Genomic DNA, 15,663 nt, shown 5'->3' on the forward strand with positions numbered 1-15,663 from the left:
AAAAATTTTTTTTAATTTTTACTTATTTATTGGCTGTGCTGGGTCTTTGTTGTTGCATGGGCTGTTCTCTAATTGCAAAGAGCAGGGTCTGCTCTCTGGTTGCAGTGCACAGGCTTCTCTCATTGCAGAGCAGAGGCTCTAGGTTCCGGGTTTCAGTAATTGTGGCACATGGGCTCAATAGTCGCAGCTCCTGGGCCCCAGAGCACAGGCTTAATAGTTCTGGTACGTGGGTTTAGCTGCTCCATGGCATGTGGAATCTTCCTGGCCCAGGGATGGAACTCATGTCTCCTGCAATGGCAGGTGGACTCTTCACTGCTGAGCCACCAGGGAGGCCCTGATTGTGGTTTTGAGATGTATTTCCCTGATAGCTAATGATGCTGCATCTTTTCCCCTGCATGTTGGCCATTTCTCACCTAGTCAGGTGTTCACCCCCTCCATACTCTGGATCAGCCATTGTGAAGGTCACTGCCAACAGCCTTCTCTCATCTGTGTCAGGCCTTCCCTCGATAATGTCTTCTGGTCCTGTAGTTTTAAAAATGAACTGTGCTCTGATGACTCTCGCTGTATCACTTCAGCTCTGACCTCATCCATGAGCTTCAGACATCTGCGTCCTGCTGCCTGTTGCCATTTCCACACGGATATTTAAAGGGCATCTCAGATTTAACCTGTTGTAAACAGAACTCTCGGAGAAGGCAATGGCGCCTGTACTCTTGCCTGGAAAATCCCATGGACCGAGGAGCCTGGTGGGCTGCACTCCATGGGGTCACGAAAAGTCGGACACGACTGAGCGACTTCACTTTCACTTTTCACTTTCATGCATTGGAGAAGGAAATGGCAACCCACTCCAGCATTCTTGCCTGGGAGAATCCCAGGGACGGCGGAGCCTGGTGGGCTGCTGTCTATGGGGTCGCACAGAGTCAGACACGACTGAAGCGACTTAGCAGCAGCAGCAGCAAACAGAACTCTTGTTGATTTTTTTTTTTTCTCTCACCCAAATCCATTTCTTTCCTGACTTTCTGTATGAATGAATGGCAGCCCCACCACCCTCCATCTATCCCATCAGTTTAATCCTTCAGAATACATCCAGCCACTCAACACCTCCATTGCCTGGGATATTGGAGTAGCTCCTCTCTGGTCCCCTGCTAGTCTTATGCAGCAACCAGAGTAGTCCCTTAGCAAAAAATGTTTTAACCTACAAAAAAAAAAATTAGCTTTTATAATGAAATGCATCACACATTCAGAATAGTATGTATCATATAAATTCCTTAAAGAATAAAAATTTTAAATACTCTGTTCTTCCTACCTGGATTAAAGAGTAAAACATTTCCCAGTACTTCTAAAGTCCTGATAGGTCCTTCTTCTTCTTTTTTCTTTTAGGCCCTTCTTATCTTACCTGTCTTCTTCCTCTCCAGGGAAACTCCCTGAATTTTACAGTGTTTCCCTGATTTTATCTGTTGTTTTATCATCTCTGTATAGAGGCTTAAACAACTTACTGCTTAGTGTTGCATACTTTTGAACTTTTCACGAATTCACACTATAAGTATCCCTGACTTACTCATTTTGCTCAGCATAATAGTCTTTTGGTCATATTCTTCCCTGTTTATTTCTGAAACTGGAGTTCATTCATGTTTACCATATGACGTGAATGGACCACAATTTATCCTATTCTGATGGGAGTTTGGGTTGTTGGCAAATAGCACCAGCTATTAGCCAGTGCTGCCTTAAGCATTCATGTATGTCTCTTGGTACATAGATTCACATGTATCTGGTTGTAGAAATACCAGAGTTTACTACACACCCACAAGGATAACTAAAATTTATAAGATAGAAGATACTCAGGCCATGAAACAAATGATACTTTCATTCATTACTGGTGGAATCTTATGCTACAGCCACTCTGGAAAACTATTTGATCATTTCTGGTAAGGTTAAACATACTGGTGTATGTGCCCTATGACCCTGTAATTCCACTCCCAGGTATTTACCCCAGAGAAGTGAGAGTATGTGACTTGTGCAGAAAGGTCAGGGCAGTTTTACTCACAGCAACCAAAAATTGCAAACAACTCACTGTCCAAACATGGATAAGAATAAACTACTGGTACATACAGCATGGATGAATCTCTAAAACACTGTGTTGAGCAAAAGAAGCCAGCCAGGCAGGAGTGTTTATATGAAGTTCAAGAATCAAGTAAACCTAGTGTATGATGGCAGGACTCAGCAGAATGGTTGAGCAGTGAATGATGACCAGGAAGGGGCACAGGAGAGCTCCCTGGGCGGGGAGGTGGGATGGGTGTGTGTGGAAATGTTCTGTATCTCATTCTGGGCACTTACACACACGCACACACAGGTCAACAGGCATCACGCTCTGCATCTTACTGTTTGTGAATTAAACCTCACTGGAAGAGACAGATTGTCCCGAGTAGGGGCAGGATTTTAGGGGAAAATGAAACAGTTGTCAGGGTTCACCTTAAGCTTTATTTATTTATTTCTTGATGTGGACCATTTTTAAAGTCTTTATTGAATTTGTGACAATATTTTGTCTGTTTTATGTTTTGGTTTTTTTGACCTCGAAGCATATGGGATCTCAGCTCCCCAACCAGGGATCCCCACACCCCCTGCATTGGAAGGCAAAGTCTTAACTACCGGACCACCAGGGAAGTCCATGAGCTTAAGCTTTTAAATCAGCTTCACAGGACAAGCAGACTGGACTCACCAGTTTTATAATTCATTGATCCCAAATATCCAGTCTTTGGTGAGAAACTTCATTTCCACCCAGTCCAGAGGAAGACTACAGTTGCTCAGAATGTCTTCTCACACGGGACATCACAAAATAAATTAGCCCAGGACAGATGGGGGAACTTTCTAATCTCTCATCATGTTCCCATGCCATTTTCTGTGAGAAAGATGTTTTTAAATTTTTCTTAAAAAAAAAATACTGTTCACATCCATGTTTTTTAAGTAATGCCAGATTAGCCTTCCAAGCGTTGTACCAATTTATTTTCTCACCAGTGGTGACTGAGTGTTCTTGATACTCTGCATCCTCTCTCAACTCTTGGTACTGTTGGTTTTAAAAAATTTGCTCCAAGGGCCCATTTAAAAATATAAATCAGGTCATGACACATCCCTCCCTTAAAGCTTCCCATTAGATTCATAATAAATCCTAATCCTTTCAAAGCCCATTGTAACTGGGCCCCTCGTACTTTCCTCTCCAACACTCTCCCCCATTTCACTGGCCTTCTTGCCGTGTTCGTGTATTTAATATTTATTTATTTATTTGGCTGCGCCGGGTCTTGGGCTTACCTGGTGGCTCAGATGGTAAAGAATCCACCTGCAATGCGGGAGACCTAGATTTGATCCCAGGGTTGGAAAGATCCCCTGGAGGACAGCATGGTAGGCCACTCCAGTATTCTTGCCTGGAGAATCCCATGGACAGATGGGCCTGGCGGGCTGCAGTCCATGGGGTGGCAAAGAGTCGGACGCGACTGAATACCAGGTCTGAGTTGTGACATGGCACATGGGATCTTCAGTCTTCTTGCTGCATGTGGGATCTTAGTTCTCTGAGCAGGGATTGAATCCGGGCCTCCTGCATTGGGCACGTGGAGTCAGCTGCTGGGCCAGCAGGGAAGCCCCTCTTGCTGTGTTTTTAATGGCCGGGCTGTTTCTTCCTTTTGTCCTCTGCTCCCTCTCGGGGCACCTGTAATTTCCGTCGTGGCATTTGTCACCCCCGTGCCTTTGTATTTGGACTGGAAGCTCCATGAGGACAGGACGTGTATGGACTGTCCCACACTAGCCCCTGAGCCCTCCCTGGCTCCTTCAGTATCTGTGAATGAATAAACAAGCCAGCACCATCCAAGCAGCCCTGGAAGACTGGCCTCCTTCCTTCTGGGGGCCCCAGAGGCAGGGGCTGGTGCTCAAGTGTGTCCCCTTCCCCTGACTTTTTGACACTGGGGTTGGCATGGGCTTAACGTGAAATACCAGAGCAGCTGTGAAAGGGGAGAAATCAGAAATAGGCAGTGGCAACCGGAGGTCACGGGGGTGCATAAAAGGGCTTAATCAGGCAACTTCTGGACTTGGAGTGCGTGTCGATGAACTCCAAGTTTCTTGCTGCTTTAGCAACAGTCCCGCCCTGTGCCCCCAGTTGCCCTCAGCACATGCTCCCCACACAGCTCAGCCTTGGGATTCGCAGAGCAAGGGCTCTTGCTGGTGACTCGGCTTCTCTGCCCTTCCTAAACACAGTAACGAAACTGGGGCTTTTCCTCTCCCTGACAAGCAGCCGGTTACCTCAGATGCCCGCTTTGTTAGGACTCCAGGGAGTCACTGTGGCCCCAGCCTGTTTCCTTCTGAGCCTCCTGTGCAGGCTTCAGCTGGAGGCTACCTGCAGCGGCCACAGTGGGCCGAGGTCTCCCAGCCTGACCCCTCACCCCATCCCTTGCTCAGTCTGGAAAGTCACCACTTCCCGGGCTGGTTGCCTCGTGGCCGGCTCTCACAGGGTGCTGGGAGCGGGACCCTGCAAACCCAAGTTCCTTTCCGTAGATGTTGGGTGTGAGCACACGGAGGCCCTGAGGAGACAACAGACTTCTATTGATACTGATGGACTGCACACCCAGCCGCTGTGCATGCAGAGGGCTCAGGAGACCCTCGGGCAGGAGCACGCTGGACCAGTGGGACTGGGCCTGGGGCTTAGAGCTGGGAGTCCCGCTAAGGCTTGTGGGCGAAGCTTTACCCTGGACCCTGGGAAGCCAGACCCCGTGTCTCCTTGTCTCTTACCCCTGAGCCTCTGGGCCGTTGAAAGAACTCGTGGGCTTCTTTCTACACCCTGGCCAGTCTCAGGCTTTGGAACCACGTAGAACTGAACTTAAATCTCAGTTCCGCTCAGGAGACTGTAACCTTAGTCAAGTTCCTTCACGTGTGCAAGCATTGTTTCCCCATCTAGAATAATGTCTCCTTGTTGGAACATGCTAGTTCCGCTCCCTGATGGCTTTGTGGTTTGGCGTGGCCCCAGAAATTTGAGCTGCCACGAATGGAGGTGGTGGCAAAGGTTCTTAAACGTGGAGCCCGAGAGGCCTTCTGTGCAGCAAAGGACCTGGGAGGGCTGGCCAGGGTGGAGCTCCCAGTGAACAGCTGTGCCCGGGGCCAGGTCGGAACCAGGGCGGGCAGGATTTGGAGAGGAGCTGGTGGAGACAGGCCTGCCACGGGGATTAAGTGCTCCCCATGACATGGAGTCAGGCCTGGGGCTCCACTCCCAGCCTCGTCCTCACTCTCGCCCTGGCTCCCGAGCACATGGCGTGGATTCAGGCTCCTTTCCTTCGGGTGTATCCACACACCACCCTGCCGCCTTTTCTCACTGCGCTTGTCAGGGGCCTCAGGCTGTCAGTACCCCCAGGGGCCCTGGCGTTTATTCCATAACCTGCAGATGAAGGCAGCTGTCCAGAGGGCTGAGCAGTGACCCCAGCGTCCTGTCACGGTCAGCTTCTCTTTCTGACACCAGAGCTGGAAGGAGTGTTAACGATTCACCCGGCTAACCCAGGGCCGCCTCATCTGTAGCCCACACTGGGGAGAGAGGAGGGCCAATCCCAGGGCCCAGGCTGGCTGTAGCCCTCACTGTGGGAGGTGCTCTATCTCTTCTCAGGGGTCCAGAGCACCCAGGCTGGGGTGGTCATATCCGCAGTCCCCTGTGATCTTTGCTCTGGGCCATTTTCTCTTAAGTTTCACCTGAAATTAACCTCCTGTAGCTAGAATTAGTTCAGTTCAGTCACTCAGTCGTGTCCGACTCTGTGACCCCATGAATTGCAGCACGCCAGGCCTCCCTGTCCATCACCAACTCTCGGAGTTCAGCCAAACTCATGTCCATCGAGTGGTGATGCCATCCAGCCATCTCATCCTCTGTCGTCCCCTTCTCCTCCTGCCTCCGATCCCTCCCAGCATCAGAGTCTTTTCCAATGTGTCAACTCTTCGCATGAGGTGGCCAAAATATTGGCGTTTCAGCTTTAGCATCATTCCTTCCAAAGAACACCCAGGGCTGATCTCCTTTAGAATGGACTGGTTGGATCTCCTTGCAGTCCAAGGGACTCTCAAGAGTCTTCTCCAGCACCACAGTTCAAAAGCATCAATTCTTCAGTGCTCAGCTTTCTTCACAGTCCAACTTTCACATCCATACATGACCACTGGAAAAACCATAGCCTTGACTAGATGGCCCTTTGTTGGCAAAGTAATGTCTCTGCTTTTGAATATGCTGTCTAGAATAGGAGCTTCCTAAACCTGGCTTTTGCAGGTACTCATTTTGTGGCTCTAGGGAGATTACTTTCCATCCTTGTTGAAGTGTCAAAGTGTTAGTTGCTGAGTCGTGTCTGACTTTTTACGATCCTATGGACTGTAGCCCCCCCGGCTCTTCCATCCATTGGATTCTCCAGGCAAGAGTAGGGGAGTGGGTTGCCATTTCCTTCTCCAGGGGCTCTTCCCAACCCAGGGATCAAACTCCACTCTCCTGCATTGCAGGCAGAGTCTTTACTGTCTGAGCCACCTCTGGCTCAGAGAGCGTGGCCAGCAGCTCTAGTCCTGTGATGCTGGAGTTAAGGAGCAGAGCGCGGTGCTGTCAGCACGGGAGGGAGGAGCCCTCCTTTGTCCGCCCTTTGGTAAAGGGGGCGTCTCCTTCTGCCCGCTCTGTCCCCTCTGGGCCTCGGGGGCGGGGGCGGAGGAGAGCATGTGTGCGTGTGGGATCTGTCTGCACTTTATTTTTCCTCTCTGATTTCAGAGTCACGCTGCGGCAGCCTGGTGCCTGACAAGTGAGGGGAACCTGCCAGGGGATTACTGCTCGCTCAGGGCAGGACCGAGGCCTCGGGAGCAGGGATGGGCAGGGCAGCCTCCAAGCCTGGGCCAGCAGCACTAAGACGGAGGCCCCGGCCTGGAGCTCGACACGTGCCCGCTTGGTTGCCCCAGGTGGCACTCACAACAACACTCTTCTGAGAAGCGGGTGATCGCAGGCCCCAAAGGACCACACAGCAGGAGCTGGAGCTCAGCCACCCCTACACAACTAGGACCATCAGGAGAAGGGACGGGCGCCTCGGGGGAAGTAGGAAGGCAGAACCGAGCGGCAGGAGGACCTTGTCCCTGAAGAGTTTACCGGCACCCACAGAGCTTCTTCAGTCTCTTCTCCCCAGATCGAGCTCAGTTCCCTTTTCTCCTGGCAGAGGCATTGGGCCCAGAGAGGGGAAGACTTCATGACCTTTCGGCTGCTGGAAGCCCAAGTGCTCTCTGCTGTGACTGGGGTTCAAGGGCTTCCCCGCTGTGGGGGACGAGGGTCCGCCTCGGCATCTGCTCATGAACCACAAGGACCCCGAATGCTCCAGACTGGATCATTTCAAGCCGCCAAAGAGGGGGACCCCCAGAGCTGGCAGCCAGCAACCCCAAGGGACTAGAAGGCTGGGATGGACTGACCTCCCCTTTGCCGGGGCTCCGGGAGCAGCAGAGCCTCTGTGGCCCAGCTAGTGGCAGACGGAGCTGATGAAGCTGTGAGCGGGGCTGGCGGCCGGGACAGGAGCTGCTGCTGCCGCCGGACTCTGCTGGCACCGAGGGCGCATGCGCAGGCCCCTACCTCGGTCCCTGCTCAGCACCCGCCCGCATGTCCTTTGCACGTGGTGCCAAAGCACGTGGGCTGCGCTGTAGCTGGCCTGTCCGCGGGCTGGAGAAGCAGTGGCCGTGGTGAGGCCCGCCTGCCGCCAGCCTGAGGGCCCAGCTCCCGGGCGCGCACCATGAAGTGCTCGCTGCGGGTGTGGTTCCTCTCCATGGCCTTCCTGCTGGTGTTCGTCATGTCGCTGCTCTTCACCTACTCCCACCATAGCACGGCCACCCTGCCCTACCTGGACTCGGGCGCCCTGGACGGGGCTCCCCGGGTGAAGCTGGTGCCGGGCTACGCTGGCCTGCAGCGCCTCAGCAAGGAGGGGCTGGCTGGCAAGAGCTGCGCCTGTCGCCGCTGCATGGGCGACACCGGCGCCTCCGAGTGGTTCGACAGCCACTTCAACAGCAACATCTCCCCCGTCTGGACTCGGGAGAACATGGACCTGCCCCCCGACGTCCAGAGGTGGTGGATGGTGAGAAAGCCATGGCCTTTGCTGCCCCCTTTCTGGAGTCTGTCCTCTCCATTTAGGAGACCCCCTGAGACCCCCCTCTGGGATTTGGGCGGTCTGTCTCCTGGCACCCTTTGCACCCTTCACTGGACCGGAGCCAGCCACCAGGGGCACAGAGTGTGAAGGGTAGAGCGAGCTTTGGCCAGCAAGGGGAGAGAACTCACATTTCCTAGTGCCTGCAGAGGCCAAACAGAGACCAGAAATGCCTGCTGGGTCAAGGAGGTAAAATAAACAGGAGAGGCAGGTCCCTGGGGAGAAGATGCTGAGAAGTGAGGCCCATGGCAACAGGAAGGCCTGCCCTTCAGAAAGCAGGTGGCAGCTCAGCTCCAGTGCTTGTTGCCATGCTGGCCACTTCCTCATTTGTAAATGTTTGCCCCAAATAATTTGAAACACCATTCCATTCAGTTGGTTCTCTTCACTTGCTAGAAAAGGTTTTCTTCTGGGTTATGATAAGAACGGAGAAGGCAATGGCACCCCACTCCAGTACTCTTGCCTGGAAAATCCCATGGACGGAGGAACCTGGTAGGCTGCAGTCCATGGGGTCGCTAAGAGTCAGACACGACTGAGCGACTTCACTTTCACTTTTCACTTTCATGCATTGGAGAAGGAAATGGCAACCCACTCCAGTATTCTTGCCTGGAGACTCCCAGAGACGGGGGAGCCTGGTGGGCTGCCGTCTATGGGGTCGCACAGAGTCGGACACGACTGAAGCGACTTAGCAGCAGTAGCAGCAGCAGGATAAGAAAGCGTCATCGGATCCTTTGGGGGCTGAGGGGAAGGGAGGAGAGGAAGCCACTCTTCTGGACCCTGTCACCTCTTTGCTGCTTTGGCTCCCTCCCCTCCTCCCCATCGTCTCTGGCGCATTTCTCCGCAGGCTCCACCAGGGCCATCTGCTCGCCACACATGTCAGCAGTGGCTCCGTGTCAGTCCTTAACCCAGGGCCCCGCAGGCTGCCGGTGCTCCCTGCTGAGTGACTGGGGAGCCACTGCATGCTCCCTGGTCTCCCCAGCTGGCAAATGGAGAGGGTGATAACTCCCTCTCTTTCTCATATTCAGGGCAACTGAGAATGAGCTCGTGCGATCAGGCCTATCAGAGCAACTGACAGATGCTGCTCCTGGCGCGGACTGTCAGAGCCCCCGAGGAGGGGGAGACTACAGGGCAGGATCTACCAAGAGCCACACAGGCCCTTGCCATGACAACTTGGAGCCCTTGAAGGGTCCTGCCTGTTCCTCATAGTCACATCCTTCATTTTATGGGGAAATCCAGGTTCAGAGAGTACGCAGGGCTTGCCCAAGGGCATAGGTCTCAGAGGCGGCCGTGAAGGGCCAGAACAGTCCTCTGGGCAACGATGGAGTGAGAGGCCGGCCAGGCCCCCTGCCCACAGGGATGAAACTCAGAGCTGTCTAAGCCTTAGAAGCCACTTCTCTGCTGCTCCCCACAGTCACCCCTTTTGCTGTGAACTTAGAAATTCTTATTTCAGAGCTAAGCTTCCTCTCCACACTGAGTCCCTGTTCTTGTGCTCGGGGGCCCCTCCTATGCTCAGGGAAGCAGGCCCACCATCCCCTTCCTGCTTTCTCTTCCCCTGAGCAGCTCCTACACAGCTGCACACTTGCAGTGTTATGGTTCAGACCACAGAGCATGTTAAAGCCCTTAGAGATGGTGGCCCGGGGGTTGAGTCCAGCTCAGTGTTCTAAAACTGTTTGCCTTAATTGCCATCTCTAGGAATCTGATTATTTCACATGAGATCTGTATTTTCAGCTTTTCTTGAAATATTAGAAAATCTGGTCCCTCTCACAGTCCCACAAGGCAACAGTTGGCTGAAGTCACCCCTTTTTGATGGCGGCTCCTGTTTGCTATAGGCCCCACCTGCCTCTTCACTGCTGTGTGTTACCTGTCTGGCACTGTGGCGTTTGCGTGCTGCCCTGGCCTCATTTTACAGTCTTCAAAGTCACTGGTGGCAAGAGGGGCGGGGGACCAGTTTCTTTCCAGCTCTTCTGACTCTGGAGGAATATCTGTGCCCTCTTGCCTTTTCCCCAGGGCTGAGGGCTCCAGGTCTCCCCGGATCTCGCCTGGAGCTTCGGGCTGAGTCCCTGGGGCGCCCCCTGCAGGCTGACTGGGAATGAGTCCCTGAAGCTCCCCTGAGACTGTCCTCATTAACTGCATTCAGAATGACTCCGAGCAGGGGCCTCTCTACTTTGTGGCACAGGCCTGCAAACCCCTGAAGAACAGGCTGAATGGCACCTTGACCCCTGAGTCCGGCCAATATTGCAGAGCTGCTCCTGAGAGCAAGGCACTGGTCTGGACACCGCTGTGTTGTTGAGTGACAGGAGGGTCCTCACTGTTCTGGGAGGATTCCCGCCCCACGATAGTAGGAGACCTGTGCAGCTTGGACCCTGGAGGCTGAGAGCAGTGAGGGGGAGCAGGCGGGAGTTGCCTCCTGCTCACTCCACCTCCCCCTCCCTGCTCCCCCCTTTCTTTTTTCTCCCTCCTCTACAGATGCTGCAGCCGCAGTTCAAGTCACACAACACCAACGAAGTGCTGGAGAAGCTGTTCCAGATAGTGCCAGGCGAGAACCCCTACCGGTTCCGGGACCCCCGCCAGTGCCGGCGCTGCGCCGTGGTGGGCAACTCGGGCAACCTGCGGGGCTCTGGCTACGGGCCAGACGTGGATGGGCACAACTTCATCATGAGGTGAGTCCCAGGGACCCCAAGGCTGGATACGGGACAAGCCTCCAGGAGGAGGCACTGGCCTCCTTGGCCTTGCCCAGCTGTAGGAGGAATTGCCAGCTGCTGGGGGGTCCTGGAGGACCCTGATTCCCAGAATCTTCCATGACAAGCTCAAGTTTCTTTCTTTTTTTTTTTTCAAGTTTCTTGCTTTGGTTTCTGAGGTGAATTAATTGTTCAGTCTGTCAGTCATATTTGATTCTTTGCAACCCCATGGACTGCAGCACGCCAGGCTTCCCCCTCCTTCAGCATCTCCCGGAGCTTGTTCAAACTCCGGTCCATTGAGTTGGTGATGCCATCCAACCATCTTGTCCTCTGTGGATGAAGAGACACAATTCCCATTCTAAACTTTGCTTGAGGCCTGTACTCAGCTTCCAACTCTGAATACCTCTGGAGAGAGCTAAAGTCAGACTCCTGGCTCAGGTCTTGTGAAAACTGCTACCAGAGGCCCTTGCACCCATCTGGTCCCCTTAGCTGTTGGGCCAGGAGTGTGGGCCCCAAACAACTGTGGGTGATCCCTCTGGCAGACTGACAGAAGAGGGGTGTCCTGGGAAGAAAAAGGAGCTGTTGGTGCCTGCTCTGGGCCCTCATCCCTGACCCTTTACCTTTTTGCATTTAGACTGTGCAAGGGCTCATTCCCTCCACAGACATCTGAGCTCAGCCTTGAGGAGAAGAGAAAGGTTGGGAGGGCACGCATTGCAGACAAAGACACAAAGCAGGGAGCCGGCAGGGGAGCAGGGACTAGAGGCGGACTTGTGAACCTGGTACAGGCTGCTGTGCCGCCCCTCAACTTCTGTGTTCACCTTCTCCCCAGACATGGGGGCAGGAAATGCCATGTGGGGGATCCTGCCCTCTCAGTCCTGGGTGGAGGGAGAGCCCTGAGAATAAAAATACTGAAAATGCCAGTTTTCATTAAGCATCTCTTAGGATGAGCATTGAGAAAGACCAGGTTTCACAGGAGGCGGAAGGAAGGGCTTTGTCTTAGAAACTGTTGCTGTCTCCATAGCAACAACAAGGCAGCAATATGTCTCTGAGGCTTTCCACAGTCCTTGCAAAACCTCTCTCGTGTTAAAAGTGTTGGGGGTGGGGGAGAGAGGGGGATGCTAGGAGTGGGGGAGAGAGGGGGGATGCTAAGAGTGGGGAAGGGGGGATGCTAAGAGTGGAGGGGAGAGAGGGGGGATGCTAAGAGTTGGGGGGAGAGAGGGGGGATGCTAAGAGTGGGGGGGAGAGAGGGGGGATGCTAAGAGTGGGGGGGAGAGAGGGGGGATGCTCAGAGTGGAGGGGAGAGAGGGGGGATGCTCAGGTGGAGGGGAGAGAGGGGGGATGCTCAGAGTGGAGGGGAGAGAGGGGGGATGCTCAGAGTCGGGGGGAGAGAGGGGGGATGCTCAGAGTGGAGGGGAGAGACGGGGGATGCTCAGAGTGGGGGGGAGAGAGGGGGGATGCTCAGAGTGGGGGGGAGAGAGGGGGGATGCTCAGAGTGGAGGGGAGAGAGGGGGGATGCTCAGAGTGGGGGGGAGAGAGGGGGGATGCTCAGAGTGGAGGGGAGAGAGGGGGGATGCTCAGAGTGGAGGGGAGAGAGGGGGGATGCTCAGAGTGGGGGGGGAGAGAGGGGGGATGCTAAGAGTGGAGGGGAGAGAGGGGGGGATGCTAAGAGTGGGGGGGAGAGAGGGGGGATGCTAAGAGTGGGGGGGAGAGAGGGGGGATGCTAAGAGTGGGGGGGGGAGAGGGGGGATGCTAAGAGTGGGGGGGAGAGAGGGGGATGCTCAGAGTGGAGGGGAGAGAGGGGGGATGCTCAGAGTGGGGGGGAGAGAGGGGGGATGCTCAGAGTGGGGGGGAGAGAGGGGGGATGCTCAGAGTTGGGGGGGAGAGAGGGGGGGATGCTAAGAGTGGGGGGGAGAGAGGGGGGATGCTAAGAGTTGGGGGGAGAGAGGGGGGATGCTAAGAGTGGGGAAGGGGGGGATGCTAAGAGTTGGGGGAGAGAGGAGGGATGCTAAGAGTGGCGGGGAGAGAGGGGGGATGCTCAGAGTGGAGGGGAGAGAGGGGGGATGCTAAGAGTGGAGGGGAGAGAGGGGTGATGCTAAGAGTGGGGGGGGGAGAGGGGGGATGCTAAGAGTTGGGGGGGGAGAGGGGGGATGCTAAGAGAGCGGGGAGAGAGAGGGGGCAATGCTAAGAGATGGGGGAGAGTGGGGGATGCCAAGAGTTGGGGGAGAGAGTTGGGTGGTGGATGCTAAGAGTGGGGGGAGAGGGGGGATGCTAAGGGTTGAGGGAGAGAGGGTGGGGGTGGATGCTAAGAGTGGAGGGGAGAGGGGATGCTAATCCAAATCCAGGCCCCCAGAGCCACCTGAGATCCTCCCCATCTTCCGGCTGCTGGCACCCAGAAAGCAAGAGAGGCGGGCTGGGAGCTGGAGGGGACCTCACTCCCCGAGACAGTGGCTGAGATGGGGGACAGGTGGCTGGCCAGCACCTCAGAGCAGCCATGGGACCCTTGGGAAGCCCGGGAAGGGCTCTCATGCCTGTAGGTGCTGCCTGCAGGGCGTTTCTACCTCCTGCAGGGCTTCACCATGCACCTCGGGATGGTTGGGAAGCTCCAGGGAGTGGAGCACAGCGGGCAGAAACAGTTGGCTACTGCCACAGACCTGGGCGGTACCTGGTCCTGGTCAGGCAGAGAGAGACTCACAGACGTTCCCTCACAGGAACCAGGCTAGGAGACGGGTGTTGTGGACTGACACCAGGATTTCTTTGTGGATGTCACGATGCCAAGTCGCTCAGTCATGTCCCACTCTTTGTGACCCCATGGACTGCAGCCTACCAGGCTCCTCTGTCCGTGGGATTTTCCAGGCAAGAGTACTGGAGTGGGGTGCCATTTCTTTCTCCAGGGTTCTTAACATATATTCCATATCAATGACCAAAAATCCCTCAATAGTGGCAGGTGTAAAGATACTCTTATTAAAATCAAGTGGAAAAGGATATTTTCTGCAACATTATTTAACATAATACTGAGAGGAAGGAAGTAAAGCAAGGAATGAACAGCACAAATGGCGATTGTGCACAGGATTAAAAAAATTTTTACTTATAGATAATATGAATAACCCAACAAGCTTGTAGACTTAATAACACAGTTGGGTAAAATGGTTAAATATTATGATAGATATGTAAGTATCAGTAACTTTTACTTATATGAAATTGCAGATAAAGATTTGAGTTTTTCTGTAGGTATTTGTCAACCCTGATTGCACATTATTAGTGTTACATGGAAGCTTTAAAAAATATATGGATGCCTGGCTCCCACACCAGACTAGTTAAATGCTTCTGGAGACAGCTGACTCATTCTGGAGAAGCCAGGCCCTGGAAAGGGACCAGGGCGGGATGCAGAGGATGAGCTGGATTTCCGTGACTCCAGGGAGAAGCTTCTAGAGTTCTCTCTGTCTCCTGCCACTAGAGCACCCGGAGCAGGTGCTCTAGTGTCTCTTTGTGGAAGGAGTGGCTTTCAGCCGATTTGTGGACGCAGCCAGATGGCCATGGAGGGCGACTGCTTATAGGCACATCTTGGTTTGGAACCAGTGGGGAGGCCTCCCTCCCTGGAAACAGGATGGATGAAAGCCCCACCGGGAGGGCTGAGCTGAGTTACAGTGAGCTGATGGCTCTGCCCAGCCCCCAGCCCCCACGCCCTCCCCTCGGTGCCTCCTCCCCTCTGACTCCAGAGCCCCCCTGACTAGATGGAGCTGAGCTGGTCCCCCTCAGCTGGCCAGCAGATGGATCCGCAGCTCCTCGAACAGCCGCGTGCAGATGGTCGGCTCACTGTGAATACGTGAAAGAGCGAAAGGACTGAGCGCCCACACGCTGAAGCCGAAGCACGCCCATATGCGCATCCTGCTCCGGGTGCTCTAGTGGCAGGAGACAGAGAGAACTCTAGAAGCTTCTCCCTGGAGTCACGGAAATCCAGCTCATCCTCTGCATCCTGCCCTGGTCCCTTTCCAGGGCCTGGCTTCTCCAGAATGAGTCAGCTGTCTCCAGAAGCATGACACTTCCTTCCCTTTCCTTGGAGGCTCTGAAACATCTTTTTAGATCCCTTATTCCATTCATCTCCAGACTTTTGGAAGCGGCTGCCTACCCAGCAAATGGAGGTCACCCAAGGGAGGTGGAGACTCCAGGAGGGCTGACTTGAGGCTGGGAGGCAGTGATCCTGGATGACAGGTCTAAGGAGGGGTGTCGTGACAGCTCTGGCTGCCGAGTCGTGGAAAAGGCAGATGGGCAGTCTTCGGGGCCGATCTGGGGCAGCTACAGCCCTTTGATCTGCAGGGCCAGCTTGGCCTCTCCATCTTCAGTGAGAGGAGGTGTGTTTCTTGGGTCCTCACAAGTGTGAACCTTGACCCCAGCTCCTGCCCAGCCCAGACCCCAGCCAGCTTAAGTGCCAGCAGCCCAAGTCTGCTCCCCACTTCCATACCCCAGGCAGCTGAGAAACGCCATCCCCATCAAGGCGTCCTCTGCAACTGCTCTGCTCCTGCTCATCCTCACAGACCCCGGGGCTACTGTGGCAGAGCTGGATCCAGACAGGCTGTGCTGACAAGGGGACCAGTGGTGTGTGTGGAGCTGTAGCCCACAGTGGGTGAGAAGAAGGCTTCTCAGCTCCTCTAGGAGACGGGGTCTCTCAACCCTAAAGGCCAAGACATCAGAGGGGCAGTTAACCTAAAGAACTGGGTTGGGGGGAGGGGGACAGGATCTTAATCCTTGTTCTGGGGCCAGAGCACAGTTGGTCCCGCAGGAGAGAACCTAGGCTTCTCCTTGAAGCAGACAGGGACTAAAGTGGCTAAGAATAA

The 15,663-nt window shown here is 54.3% G+C and overlaps 1 protein-coding gene across 3 annotated transcripts in view; it reads left to right on the forward strand.

Moving 5' to 3' along the window:
- ST3GAL2 (ST3 beta-galactoside alpha-2,3-sialyltransferase 2) overlaps positions 1–15,663 on the forward strand; it is a 48,324-nt gene that overhangs the window by 25,408 nt on the left and 7,253 nt on the right. For all 3 annotated transcript variants that reach the window (XM_019979301.2, XM_070770307.1, XM_019979302.2), the window contains exons 2-3: positions 6,752–8,087; positions 10,620–10,813. In XM_019979301.2, the coding sequence (XP_019834860.1) occupies positions 7,749–8,087; positions 10,620–10,813 (533 nt within the window). In that variant the 5' untranslated portion in view covers positions 6,752–7,748. The remainder of the gene's footprint in view (positions 1–6,751; positions 8,088–10,619; positions 10,814–15,663) is intronic.

Source organism: Bos indicus, chromosome 18 (genome assembly GCF_029378745.1).
Source record: "Bos indicus isolate NIAB-ARS_2022 breed Sahiwal x Tharparkar chromosome 18, NIAB-ARS_B.indTharparkar_mat_pri_1.0, whole genome shotgun sequence".
Lineage (NCBI taxonomy): Eukaryota > Metazoa > Chordata > Mammalia > Artiodactyla > Bovidae > Bos > Bos indicus.